This window comes from Cucumis sativus, chromosome 1 (assembly GCF_000004075.3).
Source record: "Cucumis sativus cultivar 9930 chromosome 1, Cucumber_9930_V3, whole genome shotgun sequence".
NCBI classification, from domain to species: Eukaryota; Viridiplantae; Streptophyta; class Magnoliopsida; order Cucurbitales; family Cucurbitaceae; genus Cucumis; species Cucumis sativus.
This window is the reverse complement of record NC_026655.2, coordinates 20,236,678-20,260,377: the sequence shown is the minus strand read 5'-3', so window position 1 is coordinate 20,260,377 and position 23,700 is coordinate 20,236,678. Positions and strand designations below refer to the sequence as shown.

The 23,700-nt window shown below is 32.9% G+C and overlaps 3 protein-coding genes across 7 annotated transcripts; 1 reads left to right on the top strand and 2 right to left on the bottom strand.

Moving 5' to 3' along the window:
• The first annotated feature begins 3,424 nt into the window (after positions 1-3,424).
• On the top strand, positions 3,425-7,253 carry LOC101206560 (nucleobase-ascorbate transporter 2). Of its 2 annotated transcripts, XM_004150168.3 has the most exons (13): positions 3,428-3,973; positions 4,077-4,174; positions 4,406-4,582; positions 4,832-4,932; positions 5,027-5,102; positions 5,200-5,259; positions 5,369-5,553; positions 5,657-5,753; positions 5,842-5,987; positions 6,075-6,166; positions 6,255-6,332; positions 6,417-6,577; positions 6,668-7,253. In XM_004150168.3, exons 1-13 carry the CDS (start codon positions 3,883-3,885, stop codon positions 6,878-6,880), a joined length of 1,575 nt encoding a protein of 524 aa, XP_004150216.1. In that variant the 5' UTR covers positions 3,428-3,882; the 3' UTR covers positions 6,881-7,253. The 2 variants fall into 2 exon arrangements, with proteins under 2 accessions (XP_031744295.1, XP_004150216.1); XM_031888435.1 differs by lacking the exon at positions 6,255-6,332 and having other exon boundaries at positions 3,425-3,973.
• A 62-nt stretch (positions 7,254-7,315) lies between these two features.
• LOC101208265 (O-fucosyltransferase 8) lies at positions 7,316-12,578 on the bottom strand. Of its 4 annotated transcripts, none has more exons than XM_031888426.1 (10): positions 12,206-12,578; positions 11,028-11,117; positions 10,826-10,925; positions 10,596-10,666; positions 10,057-10,145; positions 9,540-9,660; positions 9,314-9,457; positions 8,353-8,687; positions 8,006-8,246; positions 7,316-7,727 (listed from the first exon to the last, which is right to left on the bottom strand). In XM_031888426.1, the coding sequence occupies exons 2-10, from the start codon at positions 11,070-11,072 to the stop codon at positions 7,416-7,418; spliced, it is 1,458 nt and encodes a 485-aa protein (XP_031744286.1). In that variant the 5' UTR covers positions 11,073-11,117; positions 12,206-12,578; the 3' UTR covers positions 7,316-7,415. The 4 variants fall into 4 exon arrangements, with proteins under 4 accessions (XP_031744286.1, XP_031744283.1, XP_004150223.1 ...); XM_031888423.1 differs by lacking the exon at positions 12,206-12,578 and adding an exon at positions 11,454-12,145 and having other exon boundaries at positions 7,316-7,720; XM_004150175.3 differs by lacking the exon at positions 12,206-12,578 and adding an exon at positions 11,454-12,133.
• A 1,196-nt stretch (positions 12,579-13,774) lies between these two features.
• Positions 13,775-19,824, bottom strand: LOC101208505 (probable LRR receptor-like serine/threonine-protein kinase At3g47570). The gene is made up of 5 exons (XM_004150176.3): positions 19,194-19,824; positions 18,931-19,002; positions 18,458-18,817; positions 15,145-17,160; positions 13,775-14,352 (listed from the first exon to the last, which is right to left on the bottom strand). Exons 1-5 carry the CDS (start codon positions 19,783-19,785, stop codon positions 13,988-13,990), a joined length of 3,405 nt encoding a protein of 1,134 aa, XP_004150224.2. The 5' UTR covers positions 19,786-19,824; the 3' UTR covers positions 13,775-13,987.
• Positions 19,825-23,700: the final 3,876 nt, after the last annotated feature.

The following is a 23,700-nucleotide window of genomic DNA, read 5'->3' as shown; positions in this document are numbered from 1 at the left end:
ACCTAACAAATTATCATCTATTAATCTCAATATGAATATGAATATACAACATCAAGTAGGATGTTAAATCTTTGGATGCTCTACGATGTTTTTGTTTTGAGTGTGTAGTAAAAGACCAAAATATACACATTCTTTGTAGGTAGTGGAAATGGATTTATATGTTTTTGCACCCTTTAACTTGCTTTTCGGTTAGAACTGCTTTTGTGGGTAGTTGCTTTTGGAATAGAACACAAGTTTTCTTCTTTTGAGAGAAAGAAAGGAAGAGACGCATGTGAAGGGAAGGTAAAAGAGTTGTCCCATTGCCATGGTTACATTTGCATGGATAAATTAATGCACGCTTTCACCTTAGTTGAGACCAGGGAAAAGGGTGACGGAGTTTCCGGTGCTTCTTATTATTTCTATGCATCACCTTTCACCTTTGTGTAGTTATACATCATCTGTCATCCTTTAATATTGGCCACATAAAAATAGTCCCCTTAAAGTTTCATCTTTTATGGTCAGTATCCTTCTTTACAATTTGTTATAATAGTCTTTCTTGATCCTTCTCGATCGATTTTCATCGTGAGTATTGATTTAGTACAAACATATAATATTTGTTATAATACAAACATACAATATTTTTCCACATTCTCCTACAGTCCCTTTTCAAATGGATATACCTCAGGATGAAAATGGATATTTAGCAATGAGGTTAAAATTGTGATTTAGTAAAAGTATAAGTAAAGGAATCAAATTAGTATCCTAAACTTTTTGCTCCTGCTAAATGAGTGGCAAATGGACCTACAAATTTAGCCAAATATTGGTAATACAAAGCAGATGTAGCAAAACTTTTCATCTTTTGGTAGAACCTTAGGCTTAGGTTAGTACTTTCCTTTGCAACATTACAAGAAAACCATAGAAAAGAAATCCTTTGACATTTGGTAGTCAATGGGATAATTTACTTCACAATAATTAAACGAACTAAGTTTTGAAATCACAGGAACCTAATTGAAATTAAAACTAAAATAACAAAAGAATGATATAACTGAACAAGAAAAAAGTGAATGCTTTTTCGAAATAATTAACATTTAGAAAAATAATAGTGAAAATGATTTGTAATAATTAAAGAGAAGTGAAAAGAATCTTGATAAAGCTTGTAATGGCCATTAGTGAAGTAAACAACATCTTTATTAGTAGATTATTGAGATAAATACAAAGAAGATCACGAGAATCATTAAAAAAATCAGTTTTTCTAGAGAGAGAGAGAGAGAGAGAGAGAGAAAGCAGAGATTTCGAAGCAGCAGTAAGAGACGTTGGTGAATTAGCGATTGGTGAAAGGCGGTTTGGTTCCCTACAAACACACGTTGGAGTCTACTCATACTTCTGAATCCCACTGCTTTTTTTATTTTTTTTATTTCTTATTTCTTTATGAAAATAATACTACCAATAGTTATAAAAATTAATAAAATTTATATATATAATAAAAACCTTAAGGTTCATTTAGTTTTCACATATTTTTTTACTGTTAAATTAAATTTGTCATATTTGATGTGGTTTATCTAATAAAGTTGACAATGATACTATGAGACTTATGTGTGATCTTATAATTCTTAATAAGCTTTCACTAAAAGATATATAAAGGCAACCGAATGTTACAAAATCAAATTTGATTGCTTTTGTAGAGTTTTTGATAGGCACTTTAAATATATATATATTGTAAAGTCTTTTATAATTTGTTTTGTATGGCACAAAAAGATCAAAACTTAACTAACAAGTCTAGTTAGTGGACTAAAGAAAAACTAATTGAAGACATATAGTTCATAGTAGAGAGAGTTTGTAGTGTTGTTTTGCATATACTATAAATCCAATTTTCATCATTAAAGGTCTTCACTTTTGTCCCAATCATCCTAATCACACCCACAACAAAAGGAAAAAAGAAGCTAAGAGAGCTAAAGATGAAAACAACTAAAAAGATAGATGTTGACCACTTGATTTCCACTTCATCCCCAACTATGCGTCTATTTCTTACCCATAATTCATGTTATATTCTTACATATAGAATCTTTGTCACCATTTTTCTTTTTACAATAACTAGGAAATTTAAAGTGAAATAAACACGTTCGTGAAGTGTAACAATCAAAATCTTATTAAATAAGTAATTCGGGATAGAATATACAAATCCATATTTAAAAAATGAAAAAATTGTGTTCTATTTGTTACCTAATCTTTACAAGTGGTTTGTTTGTTATTTAATTTGTGTGAAAAAATGTCAAATAAATACTTAGGTTTGTGTAGGGTTATGTTAGACTTAGACATACAATTCAAATTTATATCTAACCGATCAATAAATCTTAATTGTTTTAATATCCATGACAATAATATATTAAATACAAAAATAAAAGTTTAGGGACAATATATTTAATTTACAAAGTGTAAGAGTATATTAAACATAAAATTGAAAGTTCAATTACCCATTAGATAACTTTAGAAAATTTAAAGTTCAATAGACATCAATCTCAAAGTTCATATATTAAATTTGTAATATGCCCTTGTTGAGGGTTGTTCCAAACAAGATTCAAAGTTCACACACAGATCTAAGCCAAAAGAAAAATAAAAAATCAACATAGAGAAAGACTCTTTCTAAAAGAAAAAAAAGTTAGAGCCTTGAGTTTTAGGCCAACAAACTAGACGGATGATTATATATCAATAAAAACTAACCAAGTCGCACTTAGTCTAACACATTGCAGCCTCGAGCATTGTAAACAACCCTAACATTGTCAAAGTTACACATAACTACACGAAACTGTTAGAGGAAGAACCTTTTCTTTAACAACTTTAAGAAAAACAAAAAGATAAGTAATCTCCAAATGAAGATCATGACTTTATTTTTGTTTTTAATTGAACTATACACTCTCTAATCTCTATACTAACTTAAAAATTAAAGTGCGATAGGTTTGACAATACAAATGTACAAGGATCTTTTATATGACTGCTAGAAAAGTAAGATCAAACCTAGGTAAAACGAACTAGAGGTGAAACCCACGAGGAATGGTGGAGAGTGAGAAATGGCAACAAGATTAGATATATCATCGAAAGTTATACCCACGTATAAAATATGATTATTAGTTCATTTACTTAAAAGTTGGGAAGATGATAGAAGTGGCTACAAGAAGAAGAAGAGAAGACCAAAATTGGTTTTTAGTTGTGCTTTAAGATTGACCAAATAATGATAAGAAAGTTGTGTTGGAAGGGAAATTAAAATATCCGACAAGGAATTAAATAAGAAATAGTGAAACATTTAATTAGTTGGGTGATGTTTTTGTTCCTTTTTCAGTACACTCTTTATAACAAAAACATTTATAAGGAAGGCGAAGAGGAAGAGACGAAGAGACGAAGAGACGAAGAGAGGAAAAGAGGAAAAGAGGAAGAGAGGCAACGGTAATATATCTGAGTTTGGCTGTTTTTGTGAGGGTGTTTTCGGTAATCTACAAAAAGTTTAACGGACCTTTTGGTAAGTCCCAAAAAATAAATAAATAAATAAATAAAAATGGTGAAGGCCAAAACTAAAGCTAAAAAGAAGCCGCTTAGTAATGGGCGGCAACTCCTCTCTCTGCATTCAACCCTCCTCTTCAACTTTGCTCATTCTCTCTCCCTCTCTCTAGTATCTTTGAACTTTTTAATTTCATTCAGACCCACTTTTGCTTTTTTCCATTTCTTCTTTTCTCATTGTAGTTGTAATCTCTTCTCTCTTCCATTTCCTTAGAGGGAGAGAGAGGCATAGAGATTGGGTTGCTTTGCTTTGTTTGTTTGTTTCTCTGTTCTTTCGACATTTTGGTTATTTTTACCGGATTCCCATTTGGGATTTTTACACATTGGAAGTTTGAGAACTGGGGTTTGTGAGTAATGGAAGCTCCAAAACCAGAGGAGATTACCCATCCACCAATGGATCAACTTCAGGGCTTGGAGTACTGTATTGATTCTAACCCGTCTTGGGGTAATGCTTTATTTTCTGTAATCCAGAGAGTTAAACTAGTTCATTGATGTTTTTCTCTTCTGAGTTCGTAAATTGTTGTTGTTTGTTGATGTTTCGAAAACAGGGGAAGCAATTGCTTTGGGTTTTCAGCACTACATTCTGGCTTTGGGTACTGCTGTGATGATTCCTTCTTTCCTTGTTCCTTTGATGGGAGGCGATGATGTGAGAAAAAATGTTCCTTACTCTCTTCCTATTTCTTCATTTTCAAGTTTGTTTTTGCTATTTTTATTTTTCCGTTCCTACGTGAAGACTTTGGAATATTCTGAGTTTTAATATCATCAGTGACAGATTCTCCGGCTGCTACATAGAGACAAAAGAAAATAAGCTCAAACCTTTTCATCTCAAGATGCTTTTCTGCTTGTTTTTTTAATGAGGTTTGAAACTATGATACAGGGTGATAAAGTGAGGGTTGTACAGACTCTACTTTTTGTTGAAGGGATCAATACGCTTCTACAAACTCTGTTTGGTACAAGATTGCCTACTGTTATCGGAGGTTCTTATGCTTTTATGGTTCCGATTATTTCAATCATTCACGACTCATCTTTATCAAGAATCGAGGACCCCCATTTGGTCAGTAACCCGATACAATGTTTATGTTTTTTCAACTTTTCCATTTGTCTCCAAAACGCGTGGCCAAATTAATTGTCTTTACTGATGCATAATGGAGTGTGAGATTTTGTCCATACATCCAACTCAATCAATGTCCAAAGAGTCAACATTGTTGTCTTTTTCCTTTCCTTTTTCCTCATGAATTAAACATAAGATCAGAGATTCAGGTATTTTCCTACATAAAGTAAAATTAACATGTTACTTCTATAGAGATTTCTGAACACAATGAGAGCAGTTCAAGGAGCTCTAATTGTATCATCAAGCATACAGATTATCCTGGGATACAGTCAGTTGTGGGCTATTTGTTCGAGGTAGAACTTCCTTAAGAATTATTACATGACAAAATCTGTTTCGCTCTGCATATATGATATATATTAATGAAGGAAAGTTCATCATTCATTTCAGGTTCTTCAGTCCTCTTGGAATGGTCCCTGTGATTGCACTAGTAGGCTTTGGTCTGTTTGACAGAGGCTTCCCAGTGGTATACTTCAATTTGCCATTTTAAGGGATCCCAGTTTGGTGTGTGTGTTTAAATTTTTTTGGTTTTTCATTTTAGCTCACCATTGGAATTTAACCAGGTTGGAAGATGTGTGGAAATTGGCGTTCCAATGCTTATACTGTTCATAGCCTTCTCACAGGTGATGTCTAATTATCTTTCTACTAAAAATCAATACCAATTAAAGAGTGAGAAGAGTGATGTAGGTCAGGCGCCCTTTTAAAAATCTATACAATTTGCTTCTCTTGCAGTATCTCAAAGGTTTTCATACCAGGCAACTGCCTATACTCGAACGGTTTGCTCTTCTTATAACAGTCACTGTGATATGGGCATATGCACACCTATTGACAGCCAGTGGTGCTTACAAACATAGACCGGAATTAACTCAAATGAATTGTCGAACTGACAGGGCCAACCTCATATCATCTGCTCCATGGTTCTTATCTAAACCCGATCTCACTTTTACTTTCTTTTGATATGGGAAGAAAAAAAAAATAACTTCACCCTTCTTCTCTAATGTTGCCTCCTCCATCATTCAGGATTAAGATTCCATACCCTCTTCAGTGGGGTGCTCCAACTTTCAATGCTGGTCACGCTTTTGGGATGATGGCTGCAGTTCTGGTATCTTTGGTTGAGGTACTATATTGGTCTACTCTAGCAATATATTATAATTCTGGATCTGTACTTGAAAGAGTAATATGGAAAACTCATAATTATTTAACAGTCAACCGGAGCGTTTAAGGCAGCTTCACGTTTAGCAAGTGCAACCCCTCCTCCAGCTCATGTTCTAAGCCGAGGCATTGGTTGGCAGGGGATTGGTATTCTTCTGAGTGGTCTATTTGGGACACTCTCTGGATCAACTGTGTCAATGTAAGATTTCTTTATTGGCTTCTCGTTGCATTGTGCACTGAGATCATATATAGCTATGCAATTTTCTGACTTAAAATGTAAATACAGAGAAAACGTAGGGCTGCTCGGTAGCACCCGTGTTGGTAGCCGCAGGGTTATCCAGATTTCAGCTGGATTTATGATATTCTTCTCAATTCTAGGTGAGCAGAGTTCAAGTAATTACTTTGTAACATTACATTTAATCTTGCTTAAGTGTTTATCATGTCGGGACTCTGCTGCTTCCTGCAGGGAAATTTGGAGCATTGTTTGCTTCAATACCCTTCACCATATTTGCAGCTGTATATTGTGTCTTATTTGGTCTTGTTGGTGAGTAGATTTTGCATATTGTTCATATTTTGTGTATTCTCTCTCTGTAAATGGAGTGTTAACTTTTCAAGCTCTTTTTTTCAGCCTCCGTAGGGTTGTCATTTTTGCAATTTACCAACATGAATTCAATGAGGAATCTCTTCATTACTGGGGTAGCATTGTACTTAGGTTTGTCTGTGCCTGATTATTTTAGGGAGTACACTGCAAAGGCTTTTCATGGTCCTGCTCACACAAACGCTGGATGGGTGAGTTTGTGTTTTCACCTAATTTTCTCTACGGACATGAGCTAACCAATGAGTTTGTGTTTTCACACGTTTTCTCGTTCTAATGTGCAGTTCAATGACTTCCTCAACACTATCTTCTTCTCGCCACCAACAGTAGCCCTCATTGTCGCTGTTTTCTTGGATAACACACTAGACTATAAAGACAGTGCTAGAGACAGGGGAATGCCATGGTGGGTTAAGTTCAGGACGTTTAAGGGAGACAGCAGGAATGAGGAGTTCTACACTCTTCCATTTAACCTAAATCGTTTCTTCCCTCCATCTTGAATTGAAGGATGAAACTGAAGAGAGAACAAAGTTCGCTTCCCACCAACAGAGAGATCGCAAACAATTTGTGGAAAGCATCATTTCCTGGTTGAGAAAAGATTCTTTGAATGTTGAGGAAGGGTGAAGTACTAAAAGGCGAGACTAGACTCCATCAATGGCAGGGCATCCCTTAGCCTCCCAGTTTTGAATGATAACCTTGCTCGGAATATATTCGAGTTGAAAAAAAATAAAGCCAACCTGTATTGTATTGAAAGGAGAGACCTCGTAGTCTATTTATTTTTTTTTTTCAATCAATGATAATTTTGTACCTCAAAGAAAATTCAATCAACTCCTTATGCGAGCAAGCATTGTGAATGTGATAAATTTAATAGAAGCTCCTCTCTTCAAAAGAACTACAATACAAGCAAAATGGGGCAATTGCGCATATAGACAGAATAAGAATGAAAAAATGAATTTGAATATTACCGGAGGCGAAGGTAAAAGATACATGTCAATTTCCATCCAAGGCAACTAAGAATTATTTATACTCTTTACACTACTGGGATCTTTTACACATGCATTCTGGGCACCTTGGTTGACGATAGATGCTTCGACCAAAGCCTCTGGTCTGGACTCGTTGACCTTCCTCAATCATCTTTCTAACTCTTTCTTCAAAAGTATTCCAGCCTATGGTCTTATTCTCGGACAAGATTGCTGCTAACCTTTTCTTGTTTGGTCTTAAAGTAGGAGCTTTGCCACCTCCAAAGTAAGTGCGAAATCCTGATACCAGAGACGATAGTTGGCTTCCAGAATCGGTCATGGCAAAGACATCAGCACTTGCGCAGGCAATAAAATCCAACGCTGCAAGCTAAACAAGCATTTTAGTCTAATAAGTCCCGAGTATAGCCATATTTGCCCAAATGCTTGGTTCCACAGTAAAGCTACTGCTGAAAGAAGCATCTAAAGTTGTAAAGAGAGAGACACTCATAGTAAATAGTCAATAAAAAATAAAATCGTTCGGAAAAAACAGATGACAGTAATCAATGAGGTAACACTGACTCTTTATCAAAAACGTAGCATAAAAATTACCATGATATAATCTTTCAAGAGATGAAAATAATTGTTTCGTTTTTCAATGTGTTATACCTGAGAAGAGAAGTTTTGAAATGGTTCAAGTTCACTGGGTGTAAGAAGTGTTTCCTTTGTGACTAAATTAGGATAGAGGTCGGTAAAGGTCCGCATTCGGGAATTTCCACCATATATTTGAGATCCAGCCAAATAAATATAAGTTCTATGTTTGAATCCGAGGCCGGCTAGAACAAGTCCTGCTTCTTCTGGTGTCAGCGGGCATCTCCCTGATATTCTCAACTCTGTGGAAGAAATTGCCCTGCAAACCAATTTGCAATTCCAAAATGATCAGAAGATACTAACATAAGTTGATATAATCTGAAAATTGGGATAAATTGTGACAAAAAATCCAGTGAGTGAAGTACTTTGACTTCTTCAAACGCTCAATCAGTAGAGGAAAATGGATCTCTCTGTATACTTGAAGCTCCTTCTTCTCATCTTCTCCACCTCCAAAGTCACAGAGGGAGTATGCAACCATATCCACTTCAAATCTCAAATGTAAAGCAAGATACTTCGTTGGACCCACAAAAACTTTGTCTTCTTTGGACGGCACATAGTCTATGAAGTTTCCAAGCAATTGTTTATCCAGCATACTTTTGGCAGCATCATATTTTCGTACTCTTTTGACCAATATAGAACCAACTTGTTGAATTTTATGTACAAACTTCAGAGCATGGAAGTTGCATTTACATCTTAATTTCTGCAATTGTAAAAAAAATTGAAGCAAATTATTAAGAGATACCTACACTACACACTCACTATGAGGTTCAGACAATCCTCTAGTCACTTGGGAAGATGGCAGAGAATAAGCTTTCATACAATGACAAAATTAATAAAACTTCTTTGAAAATATTGAATTTACTTCTTTTCCAAACAACTTAAAAACTGGCAAACACAGACAAACGGTTTGGTTTAACTAAGTGATGTTTTTCTTCCAAGCATATAGTTCACTCGTGACAATGCCACTGATATAGAAAGTCATGCTTGAGTACAGGAAGACTAGTCAACCAATCTTGGGATAAAGGCTTAAGGCTCTAAGTCTATGTTCATTTTCTGCTCTAAATTTCTAAATAGAAAAAAACTCAAAATCTTGACTACTGCTAATTTTTATTTATCTAGGTTGTTTTTTTTCACTCAGATAAATAAAGGTAAAAAAATGACTTGATCTCTCTAGAGAGTGAAAGAAAACATCTGAAATTTCTTTTCGAAGAGAAAATTGTAACATCTGAATGATCAGAAATGAAACATTAGATGCAAAAATTCATTTGCGATAGTGAGCTAAATACACTAGCAATAATGTATTTCCTGTTATATTTGATTTAAAACCTGAAGGTTAAAAGGTATGGGATCAAAGCCAAGTCGATTTCCAAAGCCAAGGAAGTGAACAACTCCATTCTGCAAAAGGAGAGGGAGAACGGTTCTAATATAATCAGTGGGCTTTGCCTCTTTTGCAATGTCTTCATCAGTGATCTGAAAAAATACCAGGAGTTACTGAGTTGTTTCCAAGAGTGAAAATTGTTATATGAAGTATTTGAATTTATTTATAACATACTTGACTACCAATTGCCTCTAGATCAACAGACTTTAAGTAAGAAGGGAGTTCCTTGACAATATGTACATCATCTTTAAGAGTATTTATGAAGTAGTCTTCTTGGTATATGTCACCAAACTGGCTGCATTCTCATTAAAGAAGCACAGTATGAGACTCTGCCAGTCACTGAGCATAGAATGTAAACAATTGGACGGCCACTAAACCAACAATTGCAAATGCTAGTCATGGGCAAAAGTTGTAGATTAATTTCAAAATGTATATTAGAAACACTATTCAATTTTGAAAATTCTTTTATCAGCTACAGTTTGATGTGAATGGTATTTAATATGGTTGAATGACTATAAATTCCATCTGTTTGAAACTTTGACATGCAATTTTCTCGACTACCAATGCACAAATGAAAGCAAAGGTTAATCATTCTTACATAACTACATCAGCAATTAAATGGTTTAAGTGACAGAGTTAGACTAGTAAAATTTTTTTAATAGAAACATATGGATTCAGAAAGATCTCATACCTTGGATCCTTCCATACATTGCTGTAAAGAAATCTTGGAATTACTAGACTTGCATTAAGAAGAGAGGTCAGTGCAACAGCATTGCAGATCTGCAAGTGTTAAGCCCACGTGAAGACCAAGCGAAGTAGAGAAGTCAAAAGATGGTACATTTGCAAAGAAGAATGAAGCAAGATCTATCGAAGAAAATATCATCAAATATGCTTGCGAGTTGTAGTTAAGAATATTGCAAGTAAACGTTATGACCCTTATACGGAATACATATTTTCTCTAAACATAGCCAATATGAAGATAAGCTAGAAAATTATATGAACAACCTATTTCATTAACGTTCCTTTCAATTGTCTATTTTCCCTAAATAATGAACCCCAGTTATAAAACGATCAAAATAGCATGTAAAATGACGTTCTCTTAGCTATTTTCATATTCTCATTAGCAGTTATGATAGCAAAAATTTCATCATGTATAAGCGTTTGAACATGTCAATGTGCTGGCAGAACATAAATAAGGATAATAGTGGCATGGAAGATACAAACACTTACAGCAACTCGTTGTTGATTTAGACCACCATTTGCACTGACTACTATGTAGCCGTTAGTCTTACCAAACTTCCCTGCTCCAAGGTTACAACTCAGTCAGTCACGTGATAAAGTTTTCGTGCACTAAATTGTCTATGGACACACATTGTGTGTGCAGCAGCAACTAACAATTATCCGAGCAAAAATTAAAAGGGATATATGAACATCAAATAGTTTAAGGTTTGATCGGGCACCTAAATCTGATCCAACCTTTCCATCTGCACAGGGTACCCATGCAGAGGCCTGAAGATATGGCTCCTTCCACAAGCTTGATTTCTCTGGTTTAAACTCAATCTGAATGCAGATGAACAGTCTCATATTTTAAGATTTCATCAGAAAAATGACGGATAAAGCTGATTCAAACATTTATCGTATGAGAAGAGTTAAGTAGCAAACCTCCGCAAGATAATTAGAGGCCAAATGCACAAGGCGATCATACATCTGGATTGGTGATTTTTCTTTGTGAACATTGGGACCAATATCAACCTTGAGTCACCAAAAATGAATATATCATTACTAGAGCATTGGTGTTAGAACTTAGAACATTGTAATAGCAACTGACAATCTCTATCCATAGCATTTGGGAATCCTACAAAGTCAGTACTAATGGATCTTAACAAGATTGTTGCTCAAATAAAGGAAAGAGAGTATGAAGGACCCAAGCATATAAGGATATCTATCAGCACCATACCTAAGAAGCTATTACCAGCCCATTAAACTTCCAAATACTAATTAAATCTAGAAACATTCCTCCATTATATTAAGAATACTTATGTGCAGAGAGCACAAAACATATCTGTCTAAACAATTAGCAAATTTTACCTTGATACTACTTGATTTTCTGGGAGGTGGACTGTTCCCGCGAATAATCAAATTGACTAGAGATACTGTTAAAGAATCAACCAAAAAAACAAAAGCAATCACCCCAATCATAAACAAAATCGATCTCACATGCTTTTGAAGCCAAAAATTCCGTTTGCCCCCATAGGATCCCTTAGAAGCACTCAATTTGGAAAAATCATGTTTCAATCCATGAAATGATACATTTTTCAAACTTGAGTTCACATCTTCTCCTGAAAGCCTCCTACCAATAGAAGGATTATTCCCACAAAAGTTTTCTGAACATCTAATCTGATAATCTTTCGTTCCTAATGGCATCCCCTCATTCTGTGACTCGGGGCGCTGATTCCTGGAGGTCCCTTGCTTTCCCATTGTTATCTCTCAAACAGCCTCAACCATCTATCATTTCTTACACTATCAAGAAACTTAAGTGTTTTAAGGAACCGAGTAACAGAAAAACATGTAACCATAAACTATGAAACCCTGCATTCACAATTTCCTCTTTCTCACAGACTCTCTCTATCTGTCTTTCTCAGAAAACAACCCACCAACACAAAGACAGAAGTAATCTAACAAAAATTCAAGTTTGGTAACAAAAAAAAAAATTGTTAAAGAAGAAGATATGCATACACGTCAAGCATAAAAGGGAAAGGAGAAAGCTGCCAAGGCCGTTGAGAATAGATGAGTGAAATAAAAGCAAAAATTTAAAGACCAAGTAACACTTTCAGACTAACCTTGAACAACAAGAAATAGTTGGGAACAATTACAGGTTACCAACCAGGGCAAAACGTCCGTTTCAGAGCTACTCTCTTTCTGGGTTCCCACGTTATTGAACAATAGAGCCTGAACTGAAGTTTGAAGGAAGAAGAAGAAGAGGATGAATGGTTTGAATAGACGGGTCCAGTGAATCTTATGAGCCAACAATTTGACAGAACTGTTGGAACAAACTAACTTTGACATTTTTGGAAGATTTGTCCTCCTCTTTGTGACCGTTTCGCGGATCATACTTAAAGACTAAAATGGGGTGTGATAAAATTTCCCAAAATGAATAAGAGATCCACGCTTGTGGCGGGTGTAGATTGTAGAACAGGGGAAAGCAAATTCATGAACTTGTCATTTTGAATTAGTAAATAAACATTCCATAGCTTTTAGAAAATGTAACGTGTTTGATGTTTTATTATTTATATTGTTTACATTAGTAATCTTCAATATTTCTTCGATAAATTCATAGAATTATTGATTTATTTTTCATGTGGATATCAATCAAATCGAAGAAAAATAAAAATATAGATGAAAACGTCATATATTGATGACACTTTAATACTGTGATTTTTTTTACAAATCTACACAATTCAATTTTGTTTTAATTGATTGCACATTTTACCAAAAAAAAAAAAAAAGAAAAGAAATGTAAGCAATTTTTTATATCCATTCCCATCTCAACTAACCTTCCTTTCCAGATAATTTACTAACTCTACAACATTTAAATATCAATAAAATTTGTATAAGATTTAGTAAAAATTTACTTGTTAAAGGATGAAATTTGACCCAGCACAAGTTAAAAGAATAGGCTCTACAAATAAAATTTAACCACTCTTTCTGAACAAACCTTTCAAAACCCTTTTTCTGGTGTCACCTAACTTTTTTATAGATTTTTTTTTTTCTTTTATAGCTCATGTTTGTTTGGATTCTCTCTTCCTCCCTCCCTCCGCATTTAATTTGTTCTACATTTGAAAACAACTTATTTGTTATGGTCGAAAGTGAAAATGTGAGTTCTATAAAAATCATAGGAGGAGGAAGGAAGTTTGGGAGAAAAGAAACAAGGTAAGGGATGAGAGAGAGGTAGAAAAAGAAATATTAAAAAAAGGTTACCAACCTTATTTTAAAATATCAAATCAAATAACATTTTAGTTCAATTTTGAAAGGCAATTTATCATATCACTATCTTAATTCACAGACAAACTTTTCAATTCACTAGTTAGACGGAATGTTGGACATAACACAACAACCAATTATAAAGCAAAAGACTCGAAGTGGAAGCACTCCCAACTACACCCACAACTTAAAAGTCATAGAGAAGCCACTTTTAGGAGCTATAAGCCAAAGTGGTCACCATGGTCAGTGTTGGCCTAGTCGTGGGTGAGATAACTTTGTTGGCACTTCGATGAAAGTATATCATTGATAAACTCCAACTCAAGGGTTAACGTACTTTAGTGGTTAAAATAATTTAGATGAAAATTACTATTTAACAAAGAAACAACTAAACAACTAGTTTTTTTTTTAGGAAAAAAAAACCCATCTCATTCACTTCAAAGTAGGACTTCCTACCTAACTTAATTTATTTAATTATGTTTTATTCATGAAAAATAGTTTGAACTTCTTTTTAAAAATCAAATAAATAGAGCAAAATCCAAACATGTGACTAAAGCACTTTATAAACAAAAACAATCCAAATCCAAACTATCCCTTATTCCCATAGGTTGAAGATTATTGAAAATAGGGATCAATATCCAACCCTAGGATCTTTCATATTTCATAAAAGCTGTCTTGATGTTGTTGAGTGAGTCAAGAACATGTTTGGCACTTGGTCTCTTCTCTGGCGATTCCACTGTGCAAGACAAGGCCAATGATATAATAGATGTCAGACATTCAATTTCAGTCCTATGCTTCAAAGTTTCATCATTCTTTGTAAGCAAAGCAGAATCTTCAAAAACATCAGTTATTGAGTGAGGATATGATTTGGCCACCCATTCTCTTAAGCTCATTTCTCCCCCACAAAACATTTGGTCTGTAGGCTTCTTTCTTGTGAATGTTTCCATAAGCAAAACACCATAGCTATAGATATCACCTCTTCTTGAGACAATCCCATCCAATCCTAACTCTGCTTGCAATAGCCAATGCAAAAAACAGAACCGTTGCTTTAAATTTGTTATGACATAGACAAAATCGAATGCAAAGAGCAAAGGACAAGAAAAAAGCGATACAAAGATTTGCATGATTTACTAACAGTGTGTTTGTTATGTTCACAGATAGATAGAATAACTTTCAAAATTACAAATATAGCAAATTTAAATATGTCCTATCAATTATAAGAGTCTATCATTGGTAGATTTTTCTATTGGTAGTAATAAATGATATACTTTTATCAATATTTATATCAAGTATTAAAGGTTTTATCGTTGATAACTCCATCATGAGTAAACTTTGCCAGTGAAATGAGATGCCACCGATAGACACTATCAATGATTAGAGCTTATATTATTTGAAATTTATCATCGATACAAAAAAAAAAAAAAAACTCATCCAAAGTGCCAAATATATAACAAATTCAAAAAAATTCCAACAAAACTAAACTAATCATGTTATACATTTGCAAATATAATTTGATCGAATTCAAGTTTAGTAAAGAGGTAGTTACAAATATAACAATTAGATTAAAAATATTAGCATATACAACAACATTTTTTAAAAATTGCAAATATAACAAAATACGTCAAAGTCTATCACCGATAGACCATGTTACAAATATTAGTCTATCATTAATAGACTTGGCTATATTTACAATTTTTTGAAATGTTGTTATAGGCTTAATTATTTATTTTTAAAACTGCTGTTATAACTATGTTTTAGTAAAAGAGAACTAATATCCTTTAGTGAAAGAGAACAGACTCACCTGGGGCCATGTATCCCACAGTTGCAAGGGTCATAGTTTGGGTTATAGAGTCTCCTCCACCCAAGAGTTTCGAAATCCCAAAATCTGTCACGTATGCAACCATATCTTCATCCAACAGTATATTGCTAGGCTTCAGATCACAATGAACTATAGGTTCTCCAAATCCATAATGAAGATACTCAAGAGCTAAAGCTACATCTATCATGACATTCAATCTCTCAACCGTATTCAAGTTGCAATGATACTCATAATGATTTAACCATATCTCAAGACTACCCTTTGGCATGAATTCTAATACCAATGCTTTGAAATCCATATTGCTGCAGCTTGTTATAACTTTTACAAGGTTTCTATGACGAACATTGCACAATATCTCACACTCTATTTCAAAGCTCTTATGTGCATTTTCACTCAGCAAATTGAATACCTTCACAGCAGCAATTGTTCCATCTGAGAGTGTTGCCTTGTAAACTGACCCAAAGTTCCCTTGACCTATTAGGTTCTTTTCACTAAATCCTTCTGTTGCTTGTGAAAGTTCTTGGTATGTGATTCTTCGCAAAGTGGGTTGATGAGGTAATGGGACATCCTTCAGTACTTGTTCTTTCTTTCTCTTCCCTCTGAATGCCAAGAAAAGTAGTACAAGTACAATTAAGAATGTGCCTAACAAGGTAGGTACAAGGATAATTACCAGTTTATTTGATTTCTTCTTTGAGTCTTGAGATAAGTTTCTTGTGCAAGGTTGAACTTGAAATTTAGAAGAATCAGCACAAAGTCCAGGATTTGACATGAATGACTGAGCTGAGAGGTTAGAAAAAGGACCCCCATCTGGAATTTCTCCTACTAATTGATTAAATGAGACATTAAAATGCTCAAGAAGAGAAAGCTTCTCCAAAGACTTTGGAATTACTCCTGTTAAGTTATTGTTGGACAAGTCCAAAACTCTCAAACTAACCAAATTCCCAAATGAATTAGGAATAGATCCTTCGAGCTCATTCCTTGATAATGAGAGACCAATCAAATTTGTAAGGTCTCCAATGCTACTTGGGATTTGACCAGAAAGTTGATTCTTTGAGACATCCAAATCTAACATAAGCTTTACATTCCCAATATCAATTGGGAGAGATCCAGTAAGAAGATTTGATGAAAGGTTCAAGCTCAAGATATTAGAAAGTTTGAACAAAGAAGAAGGCACTGTAGAATTGAAGTTATTAAAGCCTAAAGATAAAGTTTTTAAATATGAGAGATTCTCAAAGCAAGCAGGTAATGCTCCAGAAAGGCTATTATTATCCAAAAACAACTCAAACAAATTATCTAGCTGACATAACTCAATGGGAATGTTTCCTTCTAAGTAATTGTTACGAAGATATAAACCCTGAAGTTGTTTTAGTTTTCCGATGGAAGGTGGAACAGTTCCATTAATTCCATTGTCATCTAATATAAGAACTGTCAGTGTTCTTAAGTTACCAATATCTGCAGGAATATGACCCATGATTCCAACATCTGCCATTGAAAGATATTCTACAGAAGCAGAGAAGTTCCCAATGGAATTTGGGAAGAAGATTTCTAGAGGATTATATGACAACTCTAGCCTTACCAATGTGGTTAAATTGGCTAGAAAGTTGAAGATGCTTGTTCTAGAAGAAGATTCTTCAGTGGAAAAGTTGTTGTTCATCAAATTGAGCCATTGGAGGCTTGGACAGTTGCCAAGAGCAGGGGAAATGGGTCCAGAAAAGAGGTTTTGTGAAAGATCAAATTTTGAAAGCATGGAAGCATTGGAGATGGATTCAGGAATGGATCCTGTGAGTTCGTTTTCACCAAGAAAGAGCATGACAAGATTTGGAAGGTTAGTGCCAAGATTTGGTGGGAGAGTTCCAGAAAGTTGGTTTCGAAATAGTGACATAATTCTTAGTTTTGTAAGGTTGAAGATTGTTGATGGTATTGTGCCATTCAAAAGATTCTCTTGCAGCACCAATGTCTCTAGGTTTGGAAGATTACCAAACTCCTTAGGAATTTCACCTGTTGCATGCATTCAAACAAATATTATTTGCTTGTTTCATTACACTATTATATTGTAGCATTTGTTACATAAAAACATATGTCAATTATAGAGACAACCTTGAATCTTGTACGTTAGAATAAATACATATCAATTATTCTTTATCTTTTTGCTACTATATTATATTTATAATCTTAGAATGACTTGTTCTAGTCATAGTTTGAAATAAAAAAGTTATGTCTCAAATGTGAACTTCAAATTCTTATAACCTCATACACAATGGAATCAAACCAAACGTCTTATTATTATTAATTAACCTGTTTAGGTTTAAATACTTTATATACATCTACATGTTCACTTTGGTATTTGTAGGCTGATTTTAGTTCATTTCTACAGATTACTATACTTAACAAAAGAATTTGTTTTAAAGACACTTGGCATGACTTTTGCTTCCAGAAAATCTCATAAGGTGTCAGTTGATCCAAATTAGTAGATAATGATCTGTATATATTTTTCTTAAACTAAATTAGACCCTTTAGCATTATTTTATAAGCTTGAGGGACTGGAATGTCTCATTTGAAATTTTAGAAACTAGATATATATAAATTTCAAAGTTTAAATACCAAAAGCACGTTTTCTCTAAGAAGCTAACTAAATTTTTTAACTAAGACTAATATATGTAATGATTAAATTAAAATTACTTGCGAAAACAAGTAATTGACATGATCTTTTATCTTAGAACTGGAAAGTTCGATCCTCATCTCCACGAATGTTATACTAAAAAAATACTTAAAAATTAATTTTGTTATTATTGAGATAAATTCACTTTAGCTTTTGGTTACTATTTTATACTTGTCACAAATACTCCAAAAGTAATTTTTTTTCTTTTGCAATAATTTACTTATTTTTTTATATTTAAAAGAAGTTATGATATTATTTTAAATTAGTAAAAAATTTAAGTTGAATTGATTTGAGTTATTTAGATAAACTCAGGAACAAACTCTCAAACCATCAAATAGGTGGATAACCAAATCCTTGTTTTTGGGTGATCAATTATTTTTTGAACGCCCCTTCCTTCCTTAATCATAATTTGTGTTGTGGTGGTGGGGGTTTGAAATGAGGGTAATAACAAATGTGAAATAACATTTTTGAAAAATTTAGCCAAAAGTCTAGCGATAGACTATCATAGGCTCTTAGATGGTCCATCACATGCAAAATTGAGGTATTTGCAATTTTAAAAATATTTAGTACATGAAATATTGTTATATATGCGTTGAATGTAATCCATATACTTGCAAGCTTTGATTGGAATGGTACCTGACAAATAGTTACCCCAGAGTACGATCTGCTTCGCCCAAGTCAAGTTCCCAAAATTTGTGGGTATACTTCCTGTAAACTCATTGTCTGCCATTCCTACATCCACAATGTTTTCACACCGCCACAGCGTCGACGGAAGTCTGCCGGAGAGGTGGTTAACGGACAAATACAAGCCTTTCAACGCCGGAAGATTTTCACAAATGTCGTCCGGTAACCCCCCGGTGAAGTTATTTCTTGTTAGATCCAATGCGATGAGAGACGAAAGGTTGAAGATCCCCCCTGGAACTGGGCCTGAGATTAAATTACTCTCCAAGTTCAATCTCTTCAATCTTCCAAGTTTTCCGATCTCCGATGGGATTTCTGACGATCCAAAAATCCAAATTAACTATTCATTTAGATTATTTAATAATGCGTGATTAATTAATTGTTTTCCACATGAGTTGATCCTCTCCTAAACTAATCTAAGATAATACCTGTGAGCTGATTCCCATCAAGAAATAAATCTTCAAGTATAGTCATGTTTCCAACTTCTCTTGGTATTCCTCCTGTTAAATAAAAATGTTAATCATTTTGAACTCTTCTAACACGTTATACGTAGGGTTGTTTAAATATACTAAAGATTTAACATAGTTGTTTGCAAGAAAATTGTCCAAAATTACCATTTTTTGTTTTCAACTTTTGAAAATAACACACTTTTTAGAGAACTCGTGGAACCGAGAAGAACTTGGGAACTTACCCGAAAGCTGATTATTTTGAAGGCTAAGGGTGAGTAGAGAAGTCAAGTTGAAAATGGATACAGGAATGGAATCATAGAAACGATTACCATAAAGCAACAATCTTTCTATTCTAGGCAGTTTCCCCAACCACGCCGGAATTTCTCCACTAAACTCATTATTTCCAATATCAAACACTTTCAAGCGAGGCAAATTGAGTATCTCAATAGGCAATGGACCATGAAAGCTATTGTTTTTTATGGTAATGTAAGTGAGGAAAGACAGAGCTCCCAGTTCAGGAGGAAATGAAGCAGTAAGACCCATAAAAGAAAAATTCAAAATTGTCACTCTATTGTGTTTTCTACCACATTCTATGCCAACCCAATTGCAAACTGAGGTTGTTGTTGACCAATTGTTTGTTGTAATGCCAAATGGGTCATTTGTGATGTGGGATTTTAGAGCAACAAGGGCTGATTGGTCTGTATTGATGTTTGGATAATTAGCATAAGCTTTGGATGTAATTATTACTAGGCAGCTGCCTATTGCAAAGATTTGGATCAATGATATTGGGAATGAAAATGATGAAGGAGAAATGAATTTGGCTTTGATCTCCATATGATTTAGTTTGTTTGATTTGATGAGTTATCGTAGATTTAGAGTTTGAATGGGAGGTATATAACTTAAAGTGGTTTAGCCTCAAATTAATAAGTAAATAATTTGAAGTGGTTGTATAAGATATATGAAGGGCCATGTTTTGAAATTTGATATTATGTTCATATTACTATTTCTAAGTTTTTCATTTTTTTAAAAGAAAAAGTCAAAAACATGAGATGTCATGTGATTAATATTTTATTGGAAAAAAGAGAGGCAGAGATAAAAATAGTGCATTCCTTTTCCGAGCTCTCCATTATTTTTACTTTTTAAAAAATAATTGAAAAAAATCCAAAAATAAGTTAATTAACACACCACAAGAAAGTGGACGTATTTCGACTGTCGAAAAAATATAAATTCATCGGAGGTTTAGGAAAAACATTTGAGGAGTATATATTTTTTATAAAGAATAATAAAAACCTTATTTGATCGAAGGTGTTAGAAAAAATTCCCAATAACATATACCTTTTATCGAAAGATAAAAATAATCTTGGAAAGAAATATACATTTATGAGAGGTTTATGAACATTAACAAAATTTGAAAAAGAAAAAAATAACTTCGTTAATAATATTTGAATGTGTAAATTTTAGGAAAATTTTCGTTTCTGAACAAATTTTTTTTTTTTTGAAATTGATCTTTGGCTTTGCTATATTTTTTAAAAGACCTATAATTTTTGTCATGAAGGTTTTAAAAAAATCTTCAATATTTTTTAAAAAAAGTTTAATAAAACATTAAAAAAAAAATCATGCATTTTCCAAACGTTAAATAAAACTCTAAACAAAGATCTAACCTTTTTATCAAACGTAAAATAAAACTCTAGAAACAAATCTTTTTTCAAATGATAAAATAAAGCCGTTGAAAACAATTTTAAATTTTCAAAAGTTAAAATAAAACTCTGAAAAAGAATCTTACTTAGTTTAAAATAAAACCTACCAAAATATTCTAAAAAATAAGGTTAAATATGTACTTTTTCTCTTTTTTAAAAAAATCTATTTCCTCCTTTCTTTTTTTTCCCCCAAATTATCTTTTTCTCTCCATACCCACGATACCCCCTCTTCTTCTCCTTCCCCAATCTATTTCCTTTCTTCTTCATAATTTATGAATAAAATTCAGTCATTATGATTTTAATAAAACACTTATAATTAAAGATTATTATAAAACAAAATTCAAACTTTTGAAATTAAATAAACTAAATTTAAGGGGTTTTATTAGAATAGAAATGTTGAAGTCAAAGACAATCAATTATAGGAACTGACCATCCAACTTTTGATAATTTAATGAACAAAAAGTTCCAAAATGTGTGTAATGTTGACCATGCCCAATTATTATTATATGCACACGAAACTCCTATAATATCAGTTTCTTCTCCAAATTAAACTACAACTATAATGGATTGATTTATCTTATTGGAATTTCTTTTTAAAAAATTGAAAGGGATTATTTAATGATTTGGCCTAAAATATTAGCAAAATGTTATTTGATTTGTTCTTTTCACATAAGCTAAGGTTTTATAACATTTTTTAAACTTTTTATTTAACATTTTATTTTCTTTCTCTCTCTCAACTCCTTGTAGAAAAAAATGCAAGGATGAACGTTTATATATTTCGTAGGAGAGATTTAAATAAGCTATGAAAATTTTTGGGTTTTTGAAAACCTTTTTAATTTAGTTAAATATAAAATCACCAAAGTTATTATAAATTAAAAAGAAACGTCATTATTAACCATTAAATATATAAAGGAACTAATTTGTATAATTTTAGTTTTTATTATTCATACAATAAATATGTACTTTTTTTTTTTAATATTTGAATTAATTTTACGTTAATTATTTTTAAAGTTTGATTGAATTAAAATCAATTCGAACCCAATAGCAAAAACATTAAATAATAATAAATTTAAAAATATTATTAAAAAAGTTTAACGCACCAAAGGCGTCGGGAATGGGCGCCTATACCGATGCCCCATCGGGCCAATCTCCTCTGGCTCCTCGTTGAGTGTGGCCTATTGTCGATATCAGCAATACCCTATTGCTGACGCATTTACCGAATGTCGGACATGACTTTTTTTCGACTTATTATATCAATCGACGAAGCCTGCGTCAAACAAAAGGTATTGTCGACGTCATCCTGTTTGTGTGTCGATTTTTGCCTCTTTCAACACAGTATTGCCATCACTCTCCCCAACGTGGCTTTCTACATCGGGATAGACATTTTCGACACGTTTTGTGATTTTAGCAGACACATGTATGAGTCAAGATAATACTTTTTGTAGTTGGATAATAAATTTGTTTTCATGTAATCAGAGTTCACAAATACTCTGTAATTAGAATGCACAATTCTTAAAAGTTACTAATTATAACAAACATTGTCAATCATATAGTACTATACCATTTTCATCGGGTTTTCTTCTTTTTTCTTCACCTCATCATATATAACTTTTTCGTCTATTGACCTTATCCAGTATGTTGATTTCTTTTTCAACATCCATTATGCCTTATTATAATTCCTTAAATGACCTTTTTGCCCTCTCCATTCATTAAACATTATATGCTGTAAGTTAATCACTGACCATAACTCAATTTTAACAAATCACCAATCTTAAAAAGATATAAATTGAAAATTGTTAAAATATAAAAGATTTAATTAAATTAAAAATTGTTAAAATATAAAAGATTTAATTAAAAGTACTTCTTAAACATTAGAGACTAACACTTTTTTAAGCATTTTTCTTTTACAATTAACTTATTATGGATGATTAAATATTGAAGAATGACTATGAATATATTTAGAAATATAGTAAATTTCCATGAGTTAGATTCCAATACCCTAACCATGCATTTTACTATAAGTAATCGAAACGAAGTATGAGTATTATAGGAACTTATGCATTTTGAAAACAACGTGATTAGAAAGTTTCAAATCATCGATCTCCTAGTTACTAATATACATTCATATATTAATTAAGTTTTTTTTTTTTTGTCGAAAACTCACACTTTACTAATGTATTGACTAAATTTACATTTTATCACATATAAGTTAAAAAGTAATTTTAACAATCGAAAAAAATCATAACTATCAACCTTGAGGCTCGAAAAACTTTCAATAGTATCTCAAAGATTCCAAAACTTTGGATTTTATATTTTAGCCGCTCTCTCAATTTTTAGTTTAATTTTTAATAAATTGTTTATAAATTTAATGTTTTTGAAAAAAATTCATTGATCTATTGATAATTTTACATTAAAATAATAGAAATTGAAACCCTAAACTTCAATCCAAAAATTTTAAAAGTTGGGAAACTAACTGTATGAATCTGTAACAAAAATTTGAAATTAAAGTTTATATTTGTGTGGAATCTTTTAGTGAGGTTTTGGTGGCACAAAATTGATAAGAGATTACATGTAGTTCATTGGTAGTGATCTAAATGACAAATTGAGTCGACAAACTTTAGTGATTGGAACAATATTTCTTCTTCCCCCTTCTCTTTTTTCACTCTTGGCAAAATTTCAGAGATCCTCTTAATGCTTTGATAAGCATGAACGATTTTCAGCTAATATTGTTGTACATGCCACCAATGACAAGTATAATGGGGTAGAGAATGAATTTTCGTAAGAATCAAAGCTCAAAAAGAATAGTAACTACGAAAACAAACATTTGCGTCAACGAACAAGCTCATCTGAATTTGAAATTGTTTAATTTGAAGAAAAGATAGCCAGCAAAGAAGAAAATCACTTGATTTGCGCTAAATGAATGAAGACTCAATCGTTTTTGCAATTGATGGAAGAATTTGAAGGTTTGAAGGGGACGAAGGGTTTCAAGAGTATTAATCGATGGAATCTACGGAGGCATAAGATAGGAAAGCTGGAAATATTTTCGCCTTTA

What these genes read in the sequence shown, in the direction of transcription:
- LOC101206560 (XM_004150168.3), top strand. Translation starts at nt 3,883, where the DNA reads ATGGAAGCTCCAAAACCAGAGGAGATTACCCATCCACCAATGGATCAA. An exon ending in GATATTCTTCTCAATTCTAG is followed by an intron (nt 6,167 to 6,254) that starts GTGAGCAGAGTT and finishes TGCTTCCTGCAG; the next exon opens with GGAAATTTGGAGCATTGTTT. An exon ending in TGTCTTATTTGGTCTTGTTG is followed by an intron (nt 6,333 to 6,416) that starts GTGAGTAGATTT and finishes TCTTTTTTTCAG; the next exon opens with CCTCCGTAGGGTTGTCATTT.
- LOC101208265 (XM_004150175.3), bottom strand. Translation starts at nt 11,843, where the DNA reads ATGGGAAAGCAAGGGACCTCCAGGAATCAGCGCCCCGAGTCACAGAAT. An exon ending in GAGCGTTTGAAGAAGTCAAA is followed by an intron (nt 8,247 to 8,352) that starts GTACTTCACTCA and finishes ATTGGTTTGCAG; the next exon opens with GGCAATTTCTTCCACAGAGT. An exon ending in TTCAAAACTTCTCTTCTCAG is followed by an intron (nt 7,728 to 8,005) that starts GTATAACACATT and finishes ATGCTTGTTTAG; the next exon opens with CTTGCAGCGTTGGATTTTAT.
- LOC101208505 (XM_004150176.3), bottom strand. Translation starts at nt 19,785, where the DNA reads ATGGAGATCAAAGCCAAATTCATTTCTCCTTCATCATTTTCATTCCCA. An exon ending in TCAAAATAATCAGCTTTCGG is followed by an intron (nt 19,003 to 19,193) that starts GTAAGTTCCCAA and finishes TTTATTTAACAG; the next exon opens with GAGGAATACCAAGAGAAGTT. An exon ending in TGTGGGATACATGGCCCCAG is followed by an intron (nt 14,353 to 15,144) that starts GTGAGTCTGTTC and finishes TATTGCAAGCAG; the next exon opens with AGTTAGGATTGGATGGGATT.